The following is a 24,576-nucleotide window of genomic DNA, read 5'->3' as shown; positions in this document are numbered from 1 at the left end:
TTAAAAAGACCTATAAGATAGGAGTAATTATAAAAAAAAAAAAGTAATAAAATCCTGGACACCTGGATGGCTCAGTTGGTTAAGCACCCAACTTTTGTTTCATCTCTGGTCATGATCTCACGGTTTGTGAGTTCGAGCCCGTTGTCGGGCTCCCAGGTGCCCCAAGTCAAATACAAAACTTTAAATATTATTGTTAGTGATAATTAAGTGTTCCTTGTCAATAATTTGCATAAATTTTACATCTCTTTAAAAGTTAGATTAAAATAAGACAATTTCAGTGTGATGCCCTCTTGTGGTAGATTATATGTGGACGCCTGGTGAAACTTGAAACCATGTGAATTATTCAGTTGACAGTATGTGGAGATTTGGTATATACTCTCCCTGGACGGTTAAAATGATAAATCAGTGGACTTATTGCCCAAGGGGGGCATACCTAAAGCAAAGTCTGGGGTAGTGAACCAATTTTTAATTGCAGCGCTATCTTTCCTATAGGCCCAGAGCCTGCTTGGGATTCTCTCTCTGCCCCTCCCCTGCTTGTGCACATGTTCTCTCTCTCTGTCTTTCAAAAATAAATAAGTAAACTTTAAAAAAAGTAAAACTGTTTTTTGGGGGCACCTGGCCCTGCTTAGTCGGAGGAACATGCAACTCTTGATCTCGGGGTTGTGAGTTAGAGCCCCACGTTGGGGGTGGAGATTAAATAAGTAAATATACCTAAAAACTTTTTTTCATTTTCAAATGTACTAAATTATAATTTTAAATCTATATTGCTTTGCACCCATACCTCCCCGTTCTAGCTTGTAAGCCGCCTATTTCCTTGCTAGCTTAATGCCATCAAACCTGCATCGGTAAGCCTTCTGGCCCTGTCCAGTTCTGTATATCCCGCAGTCTCCTGGACACGTTCACACAGCAGGCACCTCAAACACAACATGTCCAAAACTGAACTCGTCACTTCCCCCGCATTACCTACCCTTCACCCATTGATTCTATCTGTAGTAAATGGGATCACCATTGCACCAGCTGCTCAAGCAAGAAACTCAGGAATAGGCTTTTGTTTTGTATTGTTTATTATACCTTTTAATTACTCCTTAAATTCTGAATCTGATTTTCTCCATTCTTGCTGCCCTTATCGTGACATAAGCCAACATCATCTGGATTGGACTCCTTTAGTAGTTGCCCCTGTGTGTAACTCCCCACTACCCAGTTCAAGTCTCTGTTCCATAGCTGGATGATTTCAGCAATTTGGATCAGGTCTCTTTCTCCCTCAAGTTGAAAAACCTTTCAGTTACCTCCATTTGCTCTTAACAGAAAGTTCAAATTCCCCCATTTGCTCTTAACAGAAAGTTCACAGTTCCCTAATTTTGTACATTTAATTCTCTTGCTTCCCATTACCCCCCCAATCAATCAATCAATAAACAAACAAACAAACAAACAACAAACTAAAACATCCAGAATCTTTTGGCTTATTCTCAAGTCTTGGCCTATATAGGCCCTTTCCTAGGGCTTTCTTTCCCTGAACCTCTTTCCCTTTTGCACCTTGAAAGATTTTTTTTTTTAAAGTTTAAGATTTTTATTTTTGAGAGAGAGAGCGTGAGTGGGAGAAGGGCAGAGAGAGAGGGAGGGAGTGCGAATCCCAAGCAGGCTCTGCACTGTCAGTGCAGAGCCCGACTTGGGGCTTGAACCCGCTAACTGCGAGATCATGAGTCAAAAGCAAGTCAGATGCTCAACTGACTGAGTCACCCAGGCGCCCCTCCTTTATTTATTTTTTTAAACACCCATCCTACTTGTAATTATTCGTTTTAAGGTAGATATCACATACTTCATAAGATGAAGAAAATAGTAGCAACTCTGCATTATTATACCCAGTCGACGCTGGCAGCATTCTAAGTGTTTTATGTGTTTGAACTCAGTCCTCACAACAACATTTTGATAGAAGTATTGCCACCCCATTTTTCAGACCGAAGTTGAGGTACAGAGAGGTTAAATAATGTATTCAGTGTCGCACAACTAGTCATAAGTAGCAGAATCAGGATTTAGTCCCAGGTATTCTGGCTCCAGAATGTGTGCTCCTGATCTGCTCGGACTGCCTGACCTAGCTGGTGCTTTAACTGCTAAATCCCTAGCTGGGTTGGTTTCCTGCGGCCGCTATAACCAAGTACCACAAACTGGGTGGCAGAAGTTTATTCTCTGGCAGTTGTGCCGGCTGGAAGTTTAAACTCAGGGTGGCAGTGGGGCCGTGTTCCCTTTGGAGGCCCTAGGAAAGAATCCATTCTTGCCTTTTCCAGCTTCTAGTGGCTCAAGTGTTCCTTGGCTCGTGAGCAACATAATTCCAATCTCTGCTTACCTCTGTCTCTTCAAGGAAGCCGAAGCCTTTTCCATCCAGTATCTCCAAATTCCTCCAGCCTTTCCCCATCACCCAGTTCCAAAGCCATGTTCCCATTCTTAGGTGTTTGTCAGAGGGCTCCATCTCCCCCGTACCGAAAGTTGAGTTTCCTAGGGTTGCTGTAACAAATCACCATACATGGAGTTGCTTCACACAACAGGAATTTGGTCTCTCACAGTTGTGAAGCCACAAGTCTGAAACCTCAGTGTCAGTAGGACTGGTTCTTTCTGGAGACTCTGAGGGAGACTGTTCCAAGCGCTAGTGGTCCCTGGCTGCCCTTGACATTTCTCGGCCTATAGGCAGATGGACCATGCGAATCTCTGCCCGCACCTTCACATCACCTTTCCTGTGTGTCCCTGTGTCTTCTCTTCCACTTACAAGGATATCAGATTTAATCACATTGTATCTGCAAAGACCCTGTTTCCAAATAAGGTCACGTTCTAAGGTTTCGGATGGACATAAATTTTGGAGGGATGCCATTCAACCCACTACTACTGTTCCTTACTCTTAGTTTCTGTGGGTTTGTTTAAAAATGAAACTGGAGACTTATTGTTAGTCTTAACCTCCTCCTTGTCTTGCCTGAGTGAAAGCCAAACAGACTTTAACATGGAGACCTGTAATATTTATGTTTGCTCTTAATTATGTTTTTGGCAGACGTTTTCATTCCAACCTGTCTTCCCTGCCACCCTGTGAGCTCCTTTGAGCTGATTAGTGTCTTTAGGAAAGCCAGGCCAGTTTGGGTGTGCAGAAGGAACATTGTAGGCACTGTAGGGACAGAGCGTCAATAGAAACCACATTCTGACCCCCAAACTAAATATACATACACATCAGTGTATATTTATATAGGAAAGCTTTTGTCACTTTTGTAATTAGAACAAATAATTTTGATGATATAAACTCTGACAATGTGTGCCCAAGTCCTCAAGTATTGGGACAATTTGGCAGGGCACCTGGCTGGCTCAGTCAGTAGAGCATGTGACTTGTGATCTCAGGTTGTGAGTTTAAGCCCTATGTTGGGTGTGGAAATGAAAAAAATAATAAAATAATAAAAATAAAATAAAATAAAATAAAATAAAATAAAATAAAATAAAATAAAATAATGAAAATAAAACAATAAAAAAAAAGCATTGGGACAACTTTTCACAAGGTGCCTGGCTGGCTCAGTCAGTAGAACACGTGACTCTTGATCTCAGGGTTGAGTTTGAGACCCTCCTTGGGCACAGACATTGCTTTAAAAAAACAAAAACAAAAACAGAACAGCTTTTCTTTGAAAACATTAGCAGTTATTGTTCACTGTTTTGTTACTTTATGCTTTTAACAGATTTATCCTTCTACAGCTTCAAGAAGAAAAAAGTTGTCAGTGTTGTGTATTACCTTTGATGAGCAGAATAAAAAAGTTACTGGGCACCACATTTGTAGAGGGACATTTAAGGGAAGAAAATCAGGGGAGTGAAGACTGGAAAATGTGCTGTAAAGAATGACTAAGGGCACCTGGGTGGCTCAGTTAAGCGTCTGACTCTTGGTCTTGGCTCAGGTCAGTATCTCATGGTTCATGAGTTCGAGCCCCACATTGGACACCATGCTGACAGTGCTTGAGATTCTCTGTCTCTTCCTCTCTTTCTGCCCCTCCCCCACACGTGCTGTCTCTCAAAATAAACTTAAAAAAAAAAAAAGAATGATTAAAGTATTTGAGCATGTTTGGCCTGAAGAGAAAAAACAGCAAAATTACAGATGTGAAAGATTTGAAGTGAAAGATTTGAAGGACTGTGTGTGGAGGATATGTTAGTTTTATTTCACGTAACTCCAGCAGGCAGAACCAGGCCTAATTGGCGGAAATACCAGGTTTGTGTCATGACATTAAAAGGAAGAACTTTCTAAAAGGGCAATTCCAATCCAGAACGGACTGCTATATGAAGTAGTGAGTTCTCCTTTAAGATGAAACTTAAGATTAAAATTGAAATTATTCTTTGTTTAAATGGAAATTATGCAGGTGTCTATATGGATTAAGTCAGCTATTAGGAACCTTTTTTCAGTAGTATGTGAGTTACTTGAAAAAATAGAATGTCCATTTAATTAAATTGGCTCCCATAGAACCCCATTTTCATGTGAAAATGAAATCATTTGAAATCTTATGCTTGTAAATTGTTTTCTAACCCCAAAATGTTTTTATACAGAATGTTTCTCTTGTTTCATTGAAACTGGTAGATATTTCTGAATAAAGAGGATAAAGCACATTGTAAAAGAAAGAATTTAACATCTTTATAACAGTGAAATCCTTAAGATTGATATTTTAGATAATAATCAGGCTGTCCTATAACTCTTACGCTCAAAGCTAAGTACTTTCTGATTTGATATTGTCACTTAATTAGAGTTTTGATACAGTATTGCCTTTTGAAAGCATTTTATTAGTCTTTTTGATTAGAGGACTCTGACATCTTTAACATTGTAAATTGGGATAAGATTGTTGTCATCACTCAGTCATGAGAAGTCAGTAAAAATACCCTTATAGAGCAGATTTAAAAAAAAAGGATTTTCAGCAATTTTTTAGAAAGCTTCTAACAGAGCAATATACTAATTTCATATGTTAGCAGATGCTGATTTTAAAGAGCAAAGCAGGGGGTGCTTGGCTGGTTCTGTTGGAAGAGCATGCGACTCCATCTCAGGGCTATGAGTTCGAGCCCCAGGTTTGGGGTAGAGATTACTTAAATAAAACTTAAATGCTGTCTCGCTTTGCTCTTTTTTTTTCTGTTAATGTTTTAAAAGTTTTGATAATTTCGATATCCATTTATTTATCCATGACTTGATATGTCCCGTCTTTCTTTAGAATTACTGGATGATTCATTCCTGGAATTCTGCTCAATTTTTATTTATTTACTACCTTAATAGTAGTAATCATATTTTATATTTATTGATTACTAACAATGTGCCTGGGTACTACAATCTGTGCCTTATTACAACACCTCTAATTCTTATTGCCGACCCTGAAAATAGATACTATTATTCCCATTTTAGCAGCTAGGTGAGGCTCAGAGAGGTGGTGTCTTTTTCATGGTTGCATATCTCATAAACGCCTGAACCCATTTTAAAGCCAGATCCTTCTTTAAAAAAAAATTTTTTTTTAATGTTTATTTTTGAGAGGGAGGGAGGGGCAAAGAAGAGGAAGACCGGAACCGAAGCAGGCTCCAGGCTCTGAGCTGTCAGCACAGAGCCCCACGTGGGGCTCGAACACACAGATCATGAAATCATGAACTGAGCCGAAGTCAGATGCTCAACCATCTGAGCCACCCAGGCGCCCCTAAAGCCAAGTCTTTCTTGAAGCCTAGTTCTTTCAGCTTTGTGAGTTTGCTGTTGAGTAGACAGGAAAGTTAAACTCTCAGCAGGTACCTCACACATGCTCCTGGACTCCTTTCGAATGAGAGAATATCATCACATGTATTTCTCATAGTCCCGTCGTAGGCCTGAATTTGCCTTGGGTTTGTAGTTAGTGGCCATCCCTGCTGGAGTCTACACCTCCGTTACAAGTGGGTGGGACCTTTGGAGAGATGTAGGCAGGGCCGGGGGCTGCTCCTCTTCTCCCCATTTTGAACTTGGTCCGTAAGAAGGGAAGAGACACGAGACATTATTGCTCATTGAGATCACTCTTCAAGGACCAGAATTTAGCAGAGCATTTATACCATGTTGATGGAAATGTTCTAAACTGGATTGTAGTGTCGACCTGCTCTGAGTATAGTTTAAATATTTCTGGTTAAAATTTCATTCGTATGGTTAGAGTGATGATATCAGAGTCGACTGAAGTAGAACCAAGACTGTCCTCCACCGAGCATTCCCACACTTTGAATTTTGAGGTCCTGTTTCTTTTTTCTCCCTTTTCAAGTTTTATTTATGTAAGTAATTTTTACATGCTATGTGGGGCTCGAACTCATGACCCCAAGATGAAGAGTTGCATGCTCCTTCCACTGAGCCAACCAGGTGCCCCTTGAGATTCTGTTTCTGTGTGTCATATTTTTAGATACCTTTCTCTGCTGCTATACTAATTCCTCTCTCCCCACTATTACAAATTACTTTTTTTCCTTTTTTTTTTTTTTGAGAGAGGGCGGGCAGGGGAGGGGGGAGGAGGGAGAGAGAATCCCATGCAGGCTCCATGCCCAGTGTGGAGCCTAATGCGGGGCTCAGTCTCACAACTGTGAGATAATGACCTGAGCTGAAATCAAGAGTTGGATACTTAACCGACGACTGAGCCACCCAGAGGCCCCACAAATTATTCTATCATAAGCTGCTGTGGGCTAGGAAATCCAAATACTTAGAGATTGCTCAACTAGAACAAAAGTAACCCGAGTTTGAATGAGACCGGAGGGGAGTTTTTATGAGCAGATATACTGAACACCTTAAAACGTGCAGTTTGTGTTACATATTTTAACTTTCATTGCGTAGATGGCAGCTGTCAAATCAGTGCCATTATAGCTAACATAGAAAGTGTTTTTGTTCTTCTTTTAAACAGAGAAGAAGATACAGAAAATGAAAATGAGAAGAAAATTTGGTACTACAGCACAAAGGTCCAACTTGCAGAATTAATTGACTGTCTAGATAAAGATTACTGGGAAGCAGAACTCTGCAAAATTCTGGAAGAAATGCGTGAAGAAATCCACCGACACATGGACATAACTGAAGACTTGACCAATAAGGCTCGGGGCAGTAACAAATCCTTTCTGGCGGCAGCTAATGGTAAGAGGGAAATCTTCTCATTTTACTTGTCACTAAATTTGAGATAAATTCTTGGTATTAAGTCACTATGAAATTTGAAGATACTAACATCTCAAATATGTATATTTTAATTCCCAATACTTTCATTTTCCCAAGAGAATCTTGTTCATCCCAGCATACATTAGGGATGCTATGCATTTTAGCATTTTGTATATTGCCTCGGTCATTACTAATATTTCCCCAACTGTTTTCTTTATTATTTTTAAAAAAAAATTTTTTTTTTAACGTTTATTTATTTTTGAGACAGAGAGAGACAGAGCATGAACGGGGGAGGGTCAGAGAGAGAGGGAGACACAGAATCGGAAGCAGGCTCCAGGCTCTGAGCTGTCAGCACAGAGCCCGACGCGGGGCTCGAACTCACAGACCGTGAGATCGTGACCTGAGCCAAAGTCGGACGCTTAACCGACTGAGCCACCCAGGTGCCCCCCCAACTGTTTTCTTTAATTCAAGTTACCTTATTATTAGGAACCCTATTTTTAATTATGAGAAATAGTATTCTTTTAAAATTTAGTCTTTGCTTTCTTTTTTATTTTAAGTAAAACTTAATTTTAGAGTAGTTTTATAGTTACGGAAAAGTTGCTAAGGTAGAACAGTGTTCCGTATAGCCTGCACCAGGTTTCCCCTGTTAGTAATGTAGTTAGCGTGACACATTTGTCATAAGTAGTGAACCAATATTAATACATTATAATACCTGAACTCTATACTTTATTCATATTTCCTTATTTTTACTGACATCCTTTTTCTGTCTCATGGTCGCATCCAGAACACCACATTGCATTTACTTATCATGTCTCTTAAGGCTCCTCTAGACTGTCACAGTTTCTCAGACTTCATATTTATTTATTTATTTATTTATTTATTAAAAAAAATTTTTTTTAACCTTTATTTTTTTTTTTTAAATTTTTTTTTTCAACGTTTATTTATTTTTGGGACAGAGAGAGACAGAGCATGAACAGGGGAGGGTCAGAGAGAGGGAGACACAGAATCGGAAACAGGCTCCAGGCTCTGAGCCATCAGCCCAGAGCCTGACGCGGGGCTCGAACTCCTGGACCGCGAGATCGTGACCTGGCTGAAGTCGGACGCTTAACCGACTGCGCCACCCAGGCGCCCCCCAAAAAATTTTAAATCAACACTCCGTCCAAGCCTTTTAACTTTTTAAAAAAATTTTTTAATGTTTTTTTATTTTTGAGACAGAGAGAGACAGAGCATGAACGGGGGAGGGTCAGAGAGAGAGGGAGACCCAGAATCGGAAGCAGGCTCCAGGCTCTGAGCTGTCAGCACAGAGCCTGACGTGGGGCTCGAACTCACGGACCGCAAGATCACGACCTGAGCCGAAGTCGGACGCTTAACCGACTGAGCCACCCAGGCGCCCCATCTCAGACCTCTTATTTTTGATGACCTTGACAGTTTTGACGGGTACTGGTCAGGTATTTAGTAGAATGCCCTCTGTCTGGATTTGTCTCATGTTCTTCTCCCAACTGAGATTATGGATTTGGGGAGGAAGACTACAGAGGTGAAAAGTGCCATTCTTATCATCATACCAAGATTATGTGCCGTCATCGTGACTTATCACTGATCATGTTAACCTGGCTCAGGTAGCGTTTGTCAAGTTTCTCCACTATAAAATTACTCCTTCTACCCATGCTGTGCTTTGAGGAAGAAAGTCACTATGCACAGCCCACACTCAGGAAGGGGAGAGTTAGGCTCTCCCTCCTGGAGGTAGTGGCTATCTACATAAATTATTTGGGATTTTTCTGTTCTTCAGGAAACAGGAGATTTGTCTGTTCTTCTAGTTTATTATTCAGTCATTTATTTATATCACTGTGGACTCATGGATATTTACCTTATCGCTCGGGTTACATTTCAATACCTAATTTACCTTGGGTTACCTTGGATTATGGATATTTACTTTATAGTTTGGGTTATATTTCAATACCTAATTCACTTTCTTGCTCAACTTCTTGCTTTGTAAAAGATAATAAATACTTAGGATTTTTTTTAAAAGTTCAAATAGTATAAAAGGGTAGACAGTGAAAAGTGAATCTCCTTCATAATCCCGTTTCACCTTACTTTTTTTCCAGACATGCTATTATTGCCATTTTTAAAATCCTGCCAGATATACTCTGCTTGTTTAATAAGTATCACCTGTGTTTTCTAATAGTGCATTTTAATCTTAGATAAAATGATTAAGACTTTGAAAGTACACTTGAACTGCCTGGCTCTGTTCTTCTATATATGTTATCTGCTATAGATATAATCCTATTAATTTTCCCATTCTCCATTTACTGAAAAATTTCCCCATTTTCTATTTGCTTAAAGTAGAATGTTTATATTTAATAAATATATCTACTTAAGCTATATCGGAGCCTGTTCCTACATGCTCTGCGTCTGTAGTGCCTTTAATTCATGTGTATTTTTTGAGAATGCTATAGTCATACTGTTATATATAAATACTGTTGCATACAAATATACTTCGTCTCCAGAAACTAGCAGACTGATTACCAAGGATTGTGTTTATTCATATCTGGTGGTAGGAAGTATTTTTCTGTTACATCTGTTTAGAAAAATATGTAACATTTTCATCAGATAAGTTTTAGTTGTCAGAATTCTTTGGGGAGGTTGTATCCCCTTCTTACTATTTTCTCTCCATACAGTAGATCAAATAATAAGAAATTTTATTACTTTCAGTCAGGCTATATCCCTCTTAGTTTTCTTTCATAAATCATGGCATTAAAATCGGCAAATCTCAGGGCGCCCGGGTGGCTCAGTTGGTTGAGTGTCCGACTTTGGCTCAGGTCGTGATCTCATGGTTGGTTCATGGGTTCGAGCCCCGCGTCGGGCTCTGTGCTGACAGCTCAGAGCCTGGAGCCTGCTTCAGATTCTGTGTCTTCCTTGCTCTCTGCCCCCCCCCCCCACTCGCGTGCGTGCTCTCTCCCTCTCAAAAGTAAGTAAAAAAAAAAACATTTAAAAAATCGACAAATTCCTTTTTATTCTTGCATTCTCAGCTTTTAGTACGATAATAAAGAACTGTCCAGTCCCTTAAAAAGCAATGTTAAGTGTGTTTTTATCAAATATGTTAAATTAGAAATATTTTCTAGAGTGAGCTTGCCTATTCACAAAATTATGTACATAATATCATCTTAACTAATGAACAAAACCAAAATAAGATGTATAATTAAAATGTTTAGTGGTCTGACTTAGGGGAATGTGAAAAACTAAAAGTGTCCAATATAGAGGAATTAGTTAATTCCATTATGGATTATCATGTGGTAGAACACTAGAGAATTGGAGAATTATGCAAGATACCATGCAAAAACAGTGCCTGGGTCATTGAGGTACTTAAATTCTTCTTCTCTAAAAAAATTCTTTTTCTCTAACTAGGTAATAGACCAGCTTTTATCAAAAAATAACCAACTAGCATAGAATGATTATAGTTGGTATTCTATTTATATTTTTCAAATTTCCTACTATGAGCATGTTATATTTCAGTGTAATTCAGCATGTAGTGTACTTTTTGTTATTAAAAAAATTTTTTTAATGTTTCTTTATTTTTGAGAGAGAGAGAGAGAGAGAGAGAGAGCGTGCAAACACTAGTGGGGGAGGAGCTGAGAGAGAGGGAGACACAGAATCCGAAGCAAGCTCCCGGCTCGAGCTGTCAGCACAGAGCCTGACGCGGGGCTCGAACTCATAAACCTCTAGATCATGACCTGAGTTTAACCGACTCAGCTTCCCAGGTGCCCCAAGAGTCAGATGCTTAACCGACTGAGCCATCCAGGTGCCCCTACCATATATTTTCTAGAAGTGAAGATTACCCCATTGGTTGTGTTCTATGGGCATCAATATCGTATCGGTAATCTTGATCCTTATTTCTTAGTTCCGGTGTTTTGACATATGTAACTTTAATAACTTGTATTGAAACTCTTGAGTGACATTTGTAGTACTTTTTCTATATTTGGTATACCTGGAAACAAAATTTTTTGTTTTTATTGTAGAAGAAATTTTGGAATCCATAAGAGCCAAAAAAGGAGACATTGATATTGTTAAAAGCCCAGAAGAAATAGAAAAGGACAAGAATGAGACTGAGAATAATAACTCCAAAGATGCTGAGAAAAGCAGAGAGGAGTTTGAAGACCAGTCCCTTGAAAAAGATGGTGATGACAAAGCACCAGATGATGATCCTGAGCAAGGAAAATCCGAGGGTAAAAAAATTACTTGGCTAGAAAATAGTATTTCATCAGTGTTATTTATGAAACCTCCAATTTTGCTTTCAAAATGAAAATGAATCCTTTTTTTTTATTACTAATACCTCTATAATTTTATATTTCTAAAGAAATTAGGATATCCTTTCCTCTTGTAACATGTATAATCATTGTAATGAGTTTTATGTATTGGTAGATTTGCTATAATATACCCATATCTCTATTTATACTTCCTAATAAGATACCCTTTCCCTGTAAGATTTGTTGGTGAAAAAAATCACTATTTTTGTACCAGAATATACACTTTTGTATGTGTTACGTTCATTTTTATATTAATTACTTAAACGTTCTTAATATTTTAAATACTCTTTGGATTACCTACTGCAAAAATATCCCAAAATCTAATTGCTTCAAAATGGCCATCAAATAAAAGCAGGTTTTCTTGGTGATCATTCATTTTTAGTAGTTGATTGAATGTGGCCATTTGTCCTAGAGCAATTTAAAGGATATCTTTAAAGTTTTGTTGTGCATTTTACTGTAGAGCCAACAGAAGTTGGGGATAAAGGTAACTCTGTGTCAGCAAATCTTGGCGACAACACAACAAATGCTTCTCCAGAAGAGACTAGTCCCTCTGAAGGGAGGAGTCCCGTGGGGTGTCTCTCAGAAACCCATGATAGCAGCAACATGGCAGAGAAGAAGGTGGCATCTGAGCTCCCCCAGGACGTGCCAGGTACAGAGGGCAGTGTATCAATGCCTCTGTAATGGGGGGAATCCTTCCCTTTGGTAGTAAGAGCTGAATGTCACCTGGAATTTTAAAGTATGTGTTCATTCATGCTGCTTGCTTACATAAGTGCCATCCCTGATTGCTAAATTGTCACCTAACATTCGGAGTTTGACACATTCTTGCAGTTAGTGCTTGAAACTCATCATAATCTTCATGCTTTTTTAAGTTCATTTAGCTGGTTTTGACTAATAGACTTATTTGTATATTTTATCACCAGATCATAGTGGCAGACATTTTGGTTTTAAGTACTTACATACTAATGGCTCAGTGTTGAATGATTTGACCATTCCAATTCTGTACGTACTAACAAATTAATTTTATGTTTGCATGTGCTTGTGTGGTTTTTTTTAAACATTTCAAACCATGATGTTATGATAGAAAACCATTGTCACAAAACATTTTGTGCAAGATGTATTTTGAAATGTAAGTTAACCAATAATCCATATTTTAAGCTTTTCTAAAATTAAAATTATACTTGAAGTAAGTTTTATCACACACGAAGGATGTCGTTATACCTTTCATTTTGCCTTGTTTTTAAATGAGAAAGAATTTTTATTATAGGAACTGTGTATTTTTTTAAAAAGCAAACTAAAAAATTCCAATGAGTAAAACAAAATAAACACTGGTAATCCTACCAGAAATTAAGAATTGTAACTAATACCTTGATGGAAATCCTTAATGATTTTTTTCTATATATTATAAGAATATCACATATTTTCCAACTTGCGGTATTTTCGTTGCTACATTTCATACTGGGGATGTGATTCTGATGTGTTGGGAGGAAGGTAGCATTAGCAGTTGGAAGATTTGATTCTAGATCTGCTTCTGTCATTAAGTCAATGTTATTTAATCTTGCAAGGCCTCAGTGTTCCTGTTCTGTTAACTTGAAGGATTTTGATGATCAACAGTGCTTGTGTGACTGCTCTCAACTGAGTGTCTATAAACAGTAAACTGTTGCTGAAAACACCAGTGTAACATTAGGTTACATGCAGTGATGTGTGTGGAGGGTCCCGAAGAATCACAATAATAAGCTCACCATGTTTTATGCTAATGAGAGACTGGTCACTAAGATGAAGAAAAGTCTGGAAACTGCTATCTGGTGAAATGAATACAGAAACAAATTTTTAAAAAAACTTTTTTTTAATGAAAAAACTTTTTTTTTAATGTTTATTTATTTTAGAGAGAGAGAGAGAGAGAGAGAGCGAGCGAGCATGAGCAGGGGAGGGGCAGAGAGAGAGGGAGACACAGAATCCAAAGCGGGCTCCAGGCTCTGAGCTGTCAGCACAGAGCCTGACGCGGGGCTCAAATTCTCAGACTGCCAGTCATGACCTGAGCTGAAGTTGGGACTCTTAACCGACTGAGCCGCCCAGGCTCCCACGAATTTTTGAGCCTAGAAAAGAATAGACTTGCTATCAAGGGGAAGGTGGGATGAAAATTCTATAATTGTCTACTGACAGGTCAGTTGGGGGAGGGGGAGATTAGACTTATGTTTGAAATGTTGGGTATTAGGTCAAATAAGTAGGAATAAGAGTGAAGAATATTGTCACTGAATGCTAACAACTTCCTTCAAATTACAGCTGTTTAGAGAATAATAAATTCCCGTTCACTAGATGCATTTAGTAAATACCTATCAGATCGTTTCAGTGAGAGTCCTTTATTGAATGGACTGGAGACCCAGAGATTTAGAATTCAATTTATAATTTTATGGTTAGATCTCTAGGTCCTAATTAAAATATTGCATTATTAAGACATTAACACCTTCATAAGTCAGAATTTGAAAGTAGAGTACTAGGCCCAAAATAATTTGGTGAACAAAATTCCATTTTTATTAGAATTGTGATTATATCCTTAGTAAATACTTCTTAAAATATTTGTCTTTTTAGATTGATTAATAATATAAGTCTTAGTCTTATAGTGGGTTCATATACTAGTTAGTTGTTTGGTTTTTAAACCAAACAGAGTTAACAACTTTGCATAGATTTTAGCAGATATTTGCTTTTTAAGTTATTTATTACCAGCTTATTAATTTCTCTGAGATACTTGTTTTTATTTTATTATTATTTTTTTAATTTTTTTTCAACGTTTATTTATTTTTGGGACAGAGAGAGACAGAGCATGAACGGGGGAGGGTCAGAGAGAGAGGGAGACACAGAATCGGAAACAGGCTCCAGGCTCTGAGCCATCAGCCCAGAGCGTGACGCGGGGCTCGAACTCACGGACGGCGAGATCGTGACCTGGCTGATGTCGGACGCTTAACCGACTGTGCCACCCAGGCGCCCCTGAGATACTTGTTTTTAAAAAAATTTTTTTAGGGACGCCTGGGTGGCGCAGTCGGTTAAGCGTCCGACTTCGGCTCAGGTCATGATCTCGCAGTTCATGAGTTCAAGCCCCGCATCGGGCTCTGTGCTGACCGCTCACAGCTCGGATCCTGGGGCCTGCTTCAGATTCTGTGTCCCCCTCTCTATCTGCCCCACCTCTGCTTGTGCTCTCTCTGTCTTTAAAAATAAATAAACATAATTTTTAAAAAATTTTTTAATGTTTATTTATTTTTGAGAGAGAGAGAGAGAGAGAGTGTTAGTGGGGGGAGGGGGGAGAGGGACAAAGAGAGCGGGAGACGCAGAATCCAAAGCAGGCTCCAGGTTCTGAGCTGTCAGCACAGAGCCTGATGCAGGGCTCGTGAGATCATGACCTGAGCCGAAGTCAGACGCTTAACCAACTGAGCCACCAAGGCACCCCTGTTATTTTTGTTATTAGAATGGTTTAAGGGGAGATACTCTTATCTTAGTATCTGACTTAACACTTTTAAAGGGCACCAAGTGAAATAATATATATAAAAGACTTAGCATAGTATCTGACGCATGTTAACTGCTTAATAAATGTTGGATACTGTCCTTATTGCTGTATAGTCAACTCTTTGAAAGAGTGAGAAAGCCCAGCAAGTAAAAAAAATAATAAAGTGGGTGAGTTGAATTATACATTTACTGATTCACTCACTAGTAGTTAACATAATTCTTCTAAATGAGATCCTTTGTATTTAAACTTTGTATTCAAGTGGTTTTCTTCATGCGTAGTCATGAAAAATTGATTTAGATGAGAACCCGAATAAGAAGTGTTAAGAAAGCTAGAATGGGAGCAAATAGTAGCAGTTGTCAGTAGTTGTGATCAGAGTGGATTGGGGCCATTAGCAGGATCAGAGTGCTAGATAGCTGAAGATGCTGTAAATTCGAAACCTGACCATTTAGTAAATCATAGTTCTTTTCTTGACTAGACTAATAAGTGAAACCAAACCTAGAAACCTGATAGTCTTATACTTACTTCCAAAACAATATGAAGCATTTTTTAAAAAATTTTTTTTCCCAACGTTTATTTATTTTTGGGACAGAGAGAGACAGAGCATGAACGGGCGAGGGGCAGAGAGAGAGGGAGACACAGAATCGGAAACAGGCTCCAGGCTCTGAGCCATCAGCCCAGAGCCCGACGCGGGGCTCGAACTCCCAGACCGCGAGATCGTGACCTGGCTGAAGTCGGACGCTTAACCGACTGCGCCACCCAGGCGCCCCAATATGAAGCTTTTTTTTTTTTTTTTTTCAACGTTTTTATTTATTTTTGGGACAGAGAGAGACAGAGCATGAACGGGTGAGGGGCAGAGAGAGAGGGAGACACAGAATCGGAAATAGGCTCCAGGCTCCGAGCCATCAGCCCAGAGCCTGACGCGGGGCTCGAACTCCCGGACCGCGAGATCGTGACCTGGCTGAAGTCGGACGCTTAACCGACTGCGCCACCCAGGCGCCCCTATGAAGCATTTTTAAAGATACTAATTAAACATACCACACCAGTCTTTAAAGAGGAATTTGATACATTTAAAGTAGATAAATGTATCTACTTTGGTAGGTCCCTGACTGTAAAACTTAATGACACTAGTGACCAAAATGGACAAAGTCAAGGCCTTTGAGGACTTTACTTTCTAATGGGCAGTAGACAGGCCTAATAGTAGAGTTCTGACCCTTAGAGAAGACTATAACGTGTCTCTCTGCTTCCTTCTGTTTCTCTTTCTCTATGAGCTCATTTATTCAGCAAATATTTATTGAGTGTAATGGTGCCTGGCAGTGTGCTAGGTACCTTGTGGTGTCCCCGGACCAATTTCTGTTACCATTCTTGACCACTCTGTGGTCAGTAGATGAGATGTGGTATCACAAGAACTAGAGAGGGGGGTTATTCTAGGTGGATGAAAAATAACAACTGATAGAAGGCATCTCACAGGGTTTTCTTTTCTAAATCTTCAGAATGTATTTAGACACCTAATTTAACGACTAAAGTTTATCAGTGGAAGACTGTCAGATTGGCAAGTGTTCGGTATGGAAAGATATATTACTTGGTTAAGTAATATTCAGTAAATAGCTTGATAGATATTTACAAATATCTACACAGGTGGAACACACCTGTGTAACCACATCATTTCCCCTCTTAGCCGCCACTGCCCTCACTCCCACAAAAGTACTTACCATCTTGACTTCTATAAACACCAATTAGGATTACCTTTAAAAAAATAGTATCATACAGTATATACTTTTTGATGTCCAATTTTTTTTGCCTCCACAATATGTGTGAGCCATCCAAATGTTGCTTGTAATAGTAGTACATTCCTTTTTATTGCAGTATAATATTCTATGATATAGATAGATGGCGATTAATTATTAATTTATTATTCATTTTCTGAGTTGATGGGCATTTGAATGGTTTCCAGTTTGGGGCCATTGTGAATAATGCTACTATGAATATTTTTTGCATGTTTTTTATGCTCATATATGTACCTTTCTAGAGATATGAATCTAGTTGTGGATTTCCTGGGCCATTCATTTTATGTATGCTCATCTGTAATAGGTGCTGCTGGTTTTCCAAAGTGGTTGTACAAGTTTACCCTTCTATCAGTAGTCTACAAGAGTTCTAGCTCCTCTACATCCTTGCTAACATTTGGTATCATCAGTATCATTCTTCTTTCTTTTCCCCTTTATTTTATCCGTTCTGAGGCAATGTAGGGATATCTTTTGGTGGTTTGGACTTGCAATTCCCTGGGGACTAAAGATGTTGAGCACCTTTTCATGTATACGAAGTATATGTGTATATATAGGTCATTTGGTTAACCCTCTTTTGTAAAGTACCTGTTAGTTCCTTTGTTTTCTATTATGTGGTCTCTTTTTCGTTTGTGGTTGTTTCATGGCAGAGGGTTAAATCCAGTCCCTCTGCTCCATCTGGAAGCAGAAATTCCTACGTTGATTCTGTAAGTGTTAACCCCGTCTCATATTCCTGGAATAAATACCATTTGGTTGTGGTATATTTTCATTCGTATATATTGTTGCATCCAGTTCGTTAATATTTTATTTAGGAGTTTGCACTGATACGTGAGATTGACTTGTAATTTTCCTTTTCTGTTAATGTCCATGTCCGGCTTTGGTGTCCAGATTATGCTGGCCTCACAAAACGAGTTGGGGCTAGTTCCCACTTTTTCTGTTGTCTGCAGGAGTTTCTGTGAGTTGGTATTATTTATTACTTAAATAAAGGGCTTTTTATTTTTTCATGAAGCCACTTGGTCCTGGAGCTTTTTTAAAATTATTATTATTTTTAATGTTTATTTTTGAGAGAGAGCGTGAGCAGGGAAGGGGAGACAGAGGGAGACACAGAATCTGAAACAGGCTCCAGGCTTTGAGCTGTCAGCACAGAGCCTGACGCGGGGCTCGAACCCACCAACCGTGAGATCATGACCTGAGCTGAAGTCAGACGCTTAATCAACTGAGGCACCCAGGCACCCGGGCCCTGGGGTTTTTATTGTGGGAAAGATTAATTTTAGATTTGATTTCTTTGATGGATAGTGGGCTATTCATATTTTCTGTTGTTTTATGTCAGGTTTAGTAAGTTGCATTTTTCTAGGAATCTACCTGTTTTGCTTAAATTTTAAATTTTATTGGCATAATAACATCCTGTTTCTTTGATGTCTGCAGGGATCTACAGTGATGTTCTCTTTTTTTTCAGTCCAGAAATTGGTTATTTGTTTTCTTTTTAATCATCTCACAAAACTTTGTTAAATCTCACAAAACTGTTAACACCTTTTATTACTCTTTAAAAAAAATAACTTTTGGCTTTGTTGATCCTTTTTTGATTCTGTGTTTATTCCAGTTTATTTCTGATCCTGTCTTTATTATTTCCTTTGCATCTTTGTGGTGGTTTTTTTTTTTTTTTTAACTGCTCCTGTTTTTTAAAAAAAACTTTATTGAACTATAATTGGCATACAAAAAGTTGTACATATTTAATGTATACTCGATGAGTTTGGAGATAAATATACACTCAGGAAACCATCACCACGATCTGTGACAAACATATTCATCACCTGGCTTTTTTCCCCTGCTTTTAAAATTTTTAAATTTTTATCATTTTTGTGGGTTGCACTTATTTTTTTAAGTTTATTTATTATTTTGAGAGAGAGAGAGCGCACACACAAAAGTGAGAGAGGGGCAGAAAGAGAGGGAGAGAGAGGATCCCAGGCAGGCTCTGCACTGGCAGCATGGAGCCTGATGCAGGACTCAAACTCACAAACCTTGAGATCGTGACCTGAGCCACCCAGGTGCCCTTTGTTGGTTGCATTAAAACAAAACAAAACAAAACCTCCTCAAAAGAGTATCCTAGTTGATACTAATTATCCTTCTACATTCAAAAAAAATTTATCTATCTATCTATCTATTTATTTATTTTGAGAGAGAGAGAGGGAGCAGGGGAGGGGCAAAGAGAGCAAGAATCCCAAGCAGTGTATAGCCCAACGTGGGGCTTGAACTTACAAACTCTGAGATCATGTCCTGAGCCAAAATCAAGAGTTGGATGCTTAACCAACTGAACCACCCAGGCGCCCCCCATCCTTCTGCATTTAGATGAAAATATTATTTCTCTCTTGGCTCTTCAAGATGGGTGCTTTATGATTTTTAGTTTTTATTTATTTTTTCTATTTCTATTTTTATTATGTTTTTCTATTCCGCTGTCAAGGCTGTAAGTTTCCTTTTTGTGCTGTTGTAGCTGCATCCCACAAATATTATATTGTCTTTGTCATTGAGTTTAAACTATTTTCTAATTTTCATTATGATATAGTTTTCTCCCCCCCGCCCCTTCTGGTTATCGTTTTGTTACTGATTTTTAGCTTCCCGACTGTAATCAGAGAAATTGTTGAGGCTTTTTTTAATGGTTCAGTATTTGGTTAATGTTGACAAGTGTCTCACGCACGCTTGAAGAGAATATATGTGTTTTAGTTGGGTGCAGTATTGGACTATCAGGTCAAGGTTTTTTATTTTTTTTATTGTTTAGAGAAAGAGAGCACGAGCGGGGGAGGGGGGAGAGGGGCGGAGGGGTGTGGGGGGGGCAGAGGGAGAGAGAGAGAGGGGGAGAGAGAGAGAGAGAGGGAGACAGAGAGAGGGAGGGAGAGAGAGAGAGGGGGAGACAGAGAGGCAGGGAGAGAGAGAGAAGGAGAGAGGGAGAGAGAGAGGGAGGGAGGGAGAGAGAAGGAGAGAGGGAGAGAAAGAGAGAGAGAGAGAGAGAGAGAGAGAGAGAGAGAGAGAGAGAGAGAGAAAGAGAATATCTTAAGCAGGCTCCACGCCCAGCCTAGAGCCCAATGCTGGGTTATATCCCACCGCTCTGGGATCATGACCCAAGCCAAAATTAAGAATCAGACGCTCAACCGACTGAGCTACCCAGGTGCCCCTGGGTCAAGGTTTTTAATTGTGGCGTTCAAATCTATATCCTTCCTAGTATTTGTTTTCCTTCTCTGTGAGATATTTTAAAATTACTTCTAACAGTTTACTGTGGAGTTTCTTTTTGTCAGTTTTTGCATTACATAGTTTGAGGCTGTGTAATTAGGTGCACATAATCTTTATATTTCTTGTTCAGTTAACTTTCTCATTGTAAAATAATCCTTTATCTTTAATAACATTTCTAAGCTACATAGCCTGCTTTTGGTTAGTGTTTATATTGTATATCTTTTCTGGAATAGAAAGGCGTTTTTTAAATAATGTGAGAATTTAAATTTCCTTAGAAATATATCCAGAATCTCTTGAGAAAGACATGTACTTTAGAATTTCTTTAGAAGTAAATGTGTATTGGAGCGCCTGGCTGGCTCAGTTGGTAGAGCGTCTGATTCTTGGGATTATGGGTTTGAGCCCTGCGTTGGATATAGCTTAAAAATTTTTGGGGCACCTGGGTGGCGCAGTCGGTTAAGCGTCCGACTTCAGCCAGGTCACGATCTCGCGGTCCGTGAGTTTGAGCCCCGCGTTGGGCTCTGGGCTGATGGCTCAGAGCCTGGAGCCTGTTTCCGATTCTGTGTCTCCCTCTCTCTCTGCCCCTCCACCGTTCATGCTTTGTCTCTCTCTGTCCCCAAAATAAATAAACGTTGGAAAAAAAAAAATTTTTTTTAAATAAAAAAAAAAATAAAAATAAAAATATTTTTAAAGCCTTAAAAAAAAGAAAAGAGTAAATGTATAGTATTTCAAGCTGTATTTTGACATAAAGTCTTGTCAGAGAGTACTGTCATTTTTATGTAATATGATTGATGAATTTACGCAAAGGAAACATTACAAATTTATGGTCTAAAAATCTGTGGGAGTGGGAATATGAGAAAAGTGGGCAGGTTTCATGATGTCATATTGGGTACGATCAGTGATCAGAAAGATTTTATGTGGCTAAGATTGAAGATGAAGCTGAAAAGTTGGCAGCCATATTTTGGGCAAGGTTGGTAGCCATCACTTAAAAAAATTAATCTCTTAATATACCTATTCCTTAGATTTTTTTCTTGCATCTGTGTTCCAGACATTTCACTTTAGTTCATGAAAATACTTATGTTGCCAAAAACAACCCCATGTAGCAAGTATGTTATTTAGTATAACTTCGTTATAGTTAACAAAGGCTCAATTTAGGAATTACACTTCTTTCCTGGATTTTAGATGAGAAGCTTTTTGTACCAGAATGTTGAGTTTTAAATTCATAAGTGGAGAGAGAAGGACACATAACTTTGTAACATTTTAAAGTCAAATCCACCTTGAGTGTTTGTATTCAAACATAATGCATACAGTGTCTGTCTTAAATTCATGCCTCTAGATTTAATCACTGGGATTAGGAACATATGAGTAGTAGATAAAACTGGCTTTATTTCCATAACTATAATTGTTTGAACACGTTTCCGTGGACATATTGAAACTCTAACATCTATAAAGTTCAACTAAAAGAACATTGATTTAATCTATTTCTTAACTTTCTGAGATAATGACATTTTAAAAGATAGGCACTGTGTTTTAGTTTTGCATTTTATTACAAGGGAAATTCAGTGGGTAAGAAGCTATTGGTACTAGATGTGATCTCATGTAGTAGCCACATTTTAGCTCACTGAGTTGATCGGTAAAGGCTTTGGGAACTTGTGCAGCTAAATACTCTTTTGTTTCTTATTCTTTTTAATATGTTTGGTTTTAGTTTCTAGTCATATACATTCTGGTTATTTTACCTCATTTTTTTCCTTAAAAAAATTCCTTTAGTACCTTCAGAAGGAAAATTTACTTTTTTCTCTTTGTAGTACTTTGCTTAGAAATTTTTTAGGCTTTGGTGTTAATGTTCAGGCGTTGAAGATCAAGGGGTATTTTTGGTTTGGGGGATGACTACAAAATTACCTTATTTTTACTCATTTACATCATGTCTAATGAAAATGGTATCGTAAGTACCAAAACTTACAATATTTGCCATAGGGCTAGAACATTTGGCCTTTGGAACATTTGGAAATGTATATGTTGCGGGGGTGGCGGTGCCTCAGTAGTTCAGTAGGTTAAGCGTCTGACTTTGGCTCAGGTCACGATTTCATGGTTTGTGAGTTCAAGCCCCACGTTAGGCTCTGCCTGCTTCGGATCCTCCTGTCTCCCTCTCTCTCTTCCCCTCGCTTGTGCGTGCATTCTCTCTCTCTCTCTCTCTCTCTCTCTCTCTCAAAAATAAATAAATATTAAAAAATGTATGTTGGTAGACAGTACCTTCTTGGTGGTGTTTTGAAGCAAACGGTTCATATTTCCTTTAATTCTGTAGCCAAATGAAATAAAGAAGTGAAGAGTTCTAGAACAATTAAGGTTTATTTATTAATTTTTTTAGTAATCTCTACACCCAGTGTGGGGCTTGAACTCATGACCCCAAGATCAAGAGTTGTACCCGCTTCTGACTGAGCCAGCCAAGCGCCCCTAGAGCAATTATTGAAAAAAAACCAAAACAAAACCCAAAGTCAGTATGCTACACTGAAATGGAGGAAAACACTGTTTTCCAATCAAGACAAATTAACTGGGGACAAACTAACAAAAAAGCTATATGTTTTATGAGTTTGTGGTAGTCCTCAGCTTATTGTCACCTCGAAAGTTTAAATGGATAGAATTTGAACTCCCATTTGCTTTCAGTGGGTTATTGGCTTTTTTTAAATATCAGAATACCTGGTAAGGGATTGATTCCCTGTTCTTTATGAAGTACCATTTTCTCCCTACTAGCAGAAAACACTTTCTCTAAAGAATTTTAAGATGTGTATAGTCAGAATCTCTTAAGTTCCTATTCCAGAATTATTTTCTTTTCTTTTTAATGTTTACTTACTTATTTTGAGAGAGAGTGCTTGAGCATAAGCTTGCATGCAAACAGGGGAGGGCGGGTGGGGGGGGATATCCCAAGCAGGGTTGCCTGAGCCTGACGTGGGGCTCGATCCCACAACTGTGGGATTATGTCTTGAGCCAAAATCAAAAGTCGGGTGCTCAACCGAGTCACCCAGGTGCCCCCCAGAAGTATTTTCTTAGTTAAAACCATACTTGGAGTATATTATGTTAAAAAAGTTTTTGTGGGCTGGTGTAGAATCTAATCACTTTTTCTTATTTTTCTGTGAGAAAGTACACTCTGAACTCTGAGCTCATAAATGAGAGGATTTCTTTCTTTCTTTCTTTCTTTCTTTCTTTCTTTCTTTCTTTCTTTCTTTCTTTCTTGGGATGGTTATCTTTATATATTGTTTCATTATTTGAGAAGATGTTAATTAGACCTTTATAAATTAGGACTGCTGCGCTTTACAAATCTAGACTTTACAGCTGTGAAAAGAATGGTTAGTGAAGAATTTGATATTATTCACGTGAGACCTCTTTTGTTTCAGATATATGCATTTTTCCAACAAGAGTTAGTTGATTGTGTTAGTGGTTTGCAGCTGTCAGATATTAAATTATTTCCATCCTCCACATAAAATTTGTTTACTATAAAAATTTTCAAACATACACAGAAGTTAAGAGAAGAGTATAATGACTGCACCCCCACTACCATATATCTAACACTTAGATAGAAAATTGTCAAGATTTTGTCATATTTGCTTTACCCGTGATTTTTTTTACTCTGCCCCTTTTTTGCTGAAATAAAAAATTGTTTCCTTTTTTTTTTTTAATTTTTTTAACGTTTATTTATTTTTGAGACAGAGAGAGACAGAGCATGAACAGGGGAGGGGCAGAGAGAGAGGGAGACACAGAATCTGAAACAGGCTCCAGGCCCTGAGCGGTCAGCACAGAGCCCGACGCGGGGCTCGAACTCACGGACCGTGAGATCATGACCTGAGCCGAAGTCGGATGCTTAACTGACCGAGCCACCCAGGTGCCCCCAAATTGTTTTCTTTTTTGACCCTAGGTGTACATTGTTAGATAAATCATAATCCTTAGTTAATTGTACTCATCATTGACCATTGTGTGTCCCCCTTAATTTATTCATTAAGGTTTTAAATTGCTTAATGATAATGAAAATAAATACTTAGGAACCTGTCACTTAAAACAAAGAGCTAAGTCCTGCTTTGAAACTAACCTGCATCTATAATCATCTCCCCAGTCATATCCCCTGCCTCCCTCTCCCCTGCCTGAAGTAAATTGTCACTCTGAAACCTGTGTTCACTAACATGTTTTGTTTTTATAAGGGATACACAGTGGAATCAAGACTATTGATACTGGAGCTCAAAGTGATGTATAATTCACATGCTTTTGCTTCGTTGAATTGATTTACATGATTTGCTAAAACACTGTATATTTCTCTTTTAGTTGTTTTAATCTTGATAGCAGGTGTATTGTGTTACATATTATTTAAAACCCTTTTAAAAATATATTCTTTTTTCAAAATGTTTATTTATTTTTGAGAGAGAGAGGGAGGAAGGGGCAGAGAGAGAGGTAGACAGAGAATCCCAAGCAGGCTCCACGCTATCAGCGCAGAGCCTGACGTGGGGCTCAAACCCGCAAACTGTGAGATTATGACCTGAGCCGAAATCAAGAGTCAAATGCTTAAATGACTGAGCCACCCAGGCACCCCTAGAACCTTTTCAAAAAAAATATTTATATATTTTGAGGCAGGGGAGGAGGGAGGGATGGAGGGAAAGAGAGAGAGAGAGAGAGAGAGAG

At 38.6% G+C, this 24,576-nt stretch overlaps 1 protein-coding gene across 20 annotated transcripts in view; it reads left to right on the top strand.

The window, feature by feature from the left end:
- The window catches only part of BPTF (bromodomain PHD finger transcription factor), a 147,988-nt gene that overhangs the window by 43,165 nt on the left and 80,247 nt on the right, over positions 1-24,576 (top strand). For 18 of the 20 annotated variants that reach the window (XM_043585033.1, XM_043585027.1, XM_043585046.1 and 15 more), the window contains exons 3-5: positions 6,879-7,102; positions 11,134-11,340; positions 11,882-12,070. In XM_043585033.1, the coding sequence (XP_043440968.1) occupies positions 6,879-7,102; positions 11,134-11,340; positions 11,882-12,070 (620 nt within the window). The remainder of the gene's footprint in view (positions 1-6,878; positions 7,103-11,133; positions 11,341-11,881; positions 12,071-24,576) is intronic. The other 2 variants (XM_043585037.1, XM_043585034.1) reach the window with 1 other exon arrangement.

Source organism: Prionailurus bengalensis, chromosome E1 (genome assembly GCF_016509475.1).
Source record: "Prionailurus bengalensis isolate Pbe53 chromosome E1, Fcat_Pben_1.1_paternal_pri, whole genome shotgun sequence".
NCBI classification, from domain to species: Eukaryota; Metazoa; Chordata; class Mammalia; order Carnivora; family Felidae; genus Prionailurus; species Prionailurus bengalensis.
This window is presented reverse-complemented; position numbering and strand designations above follow the sequence as displayed.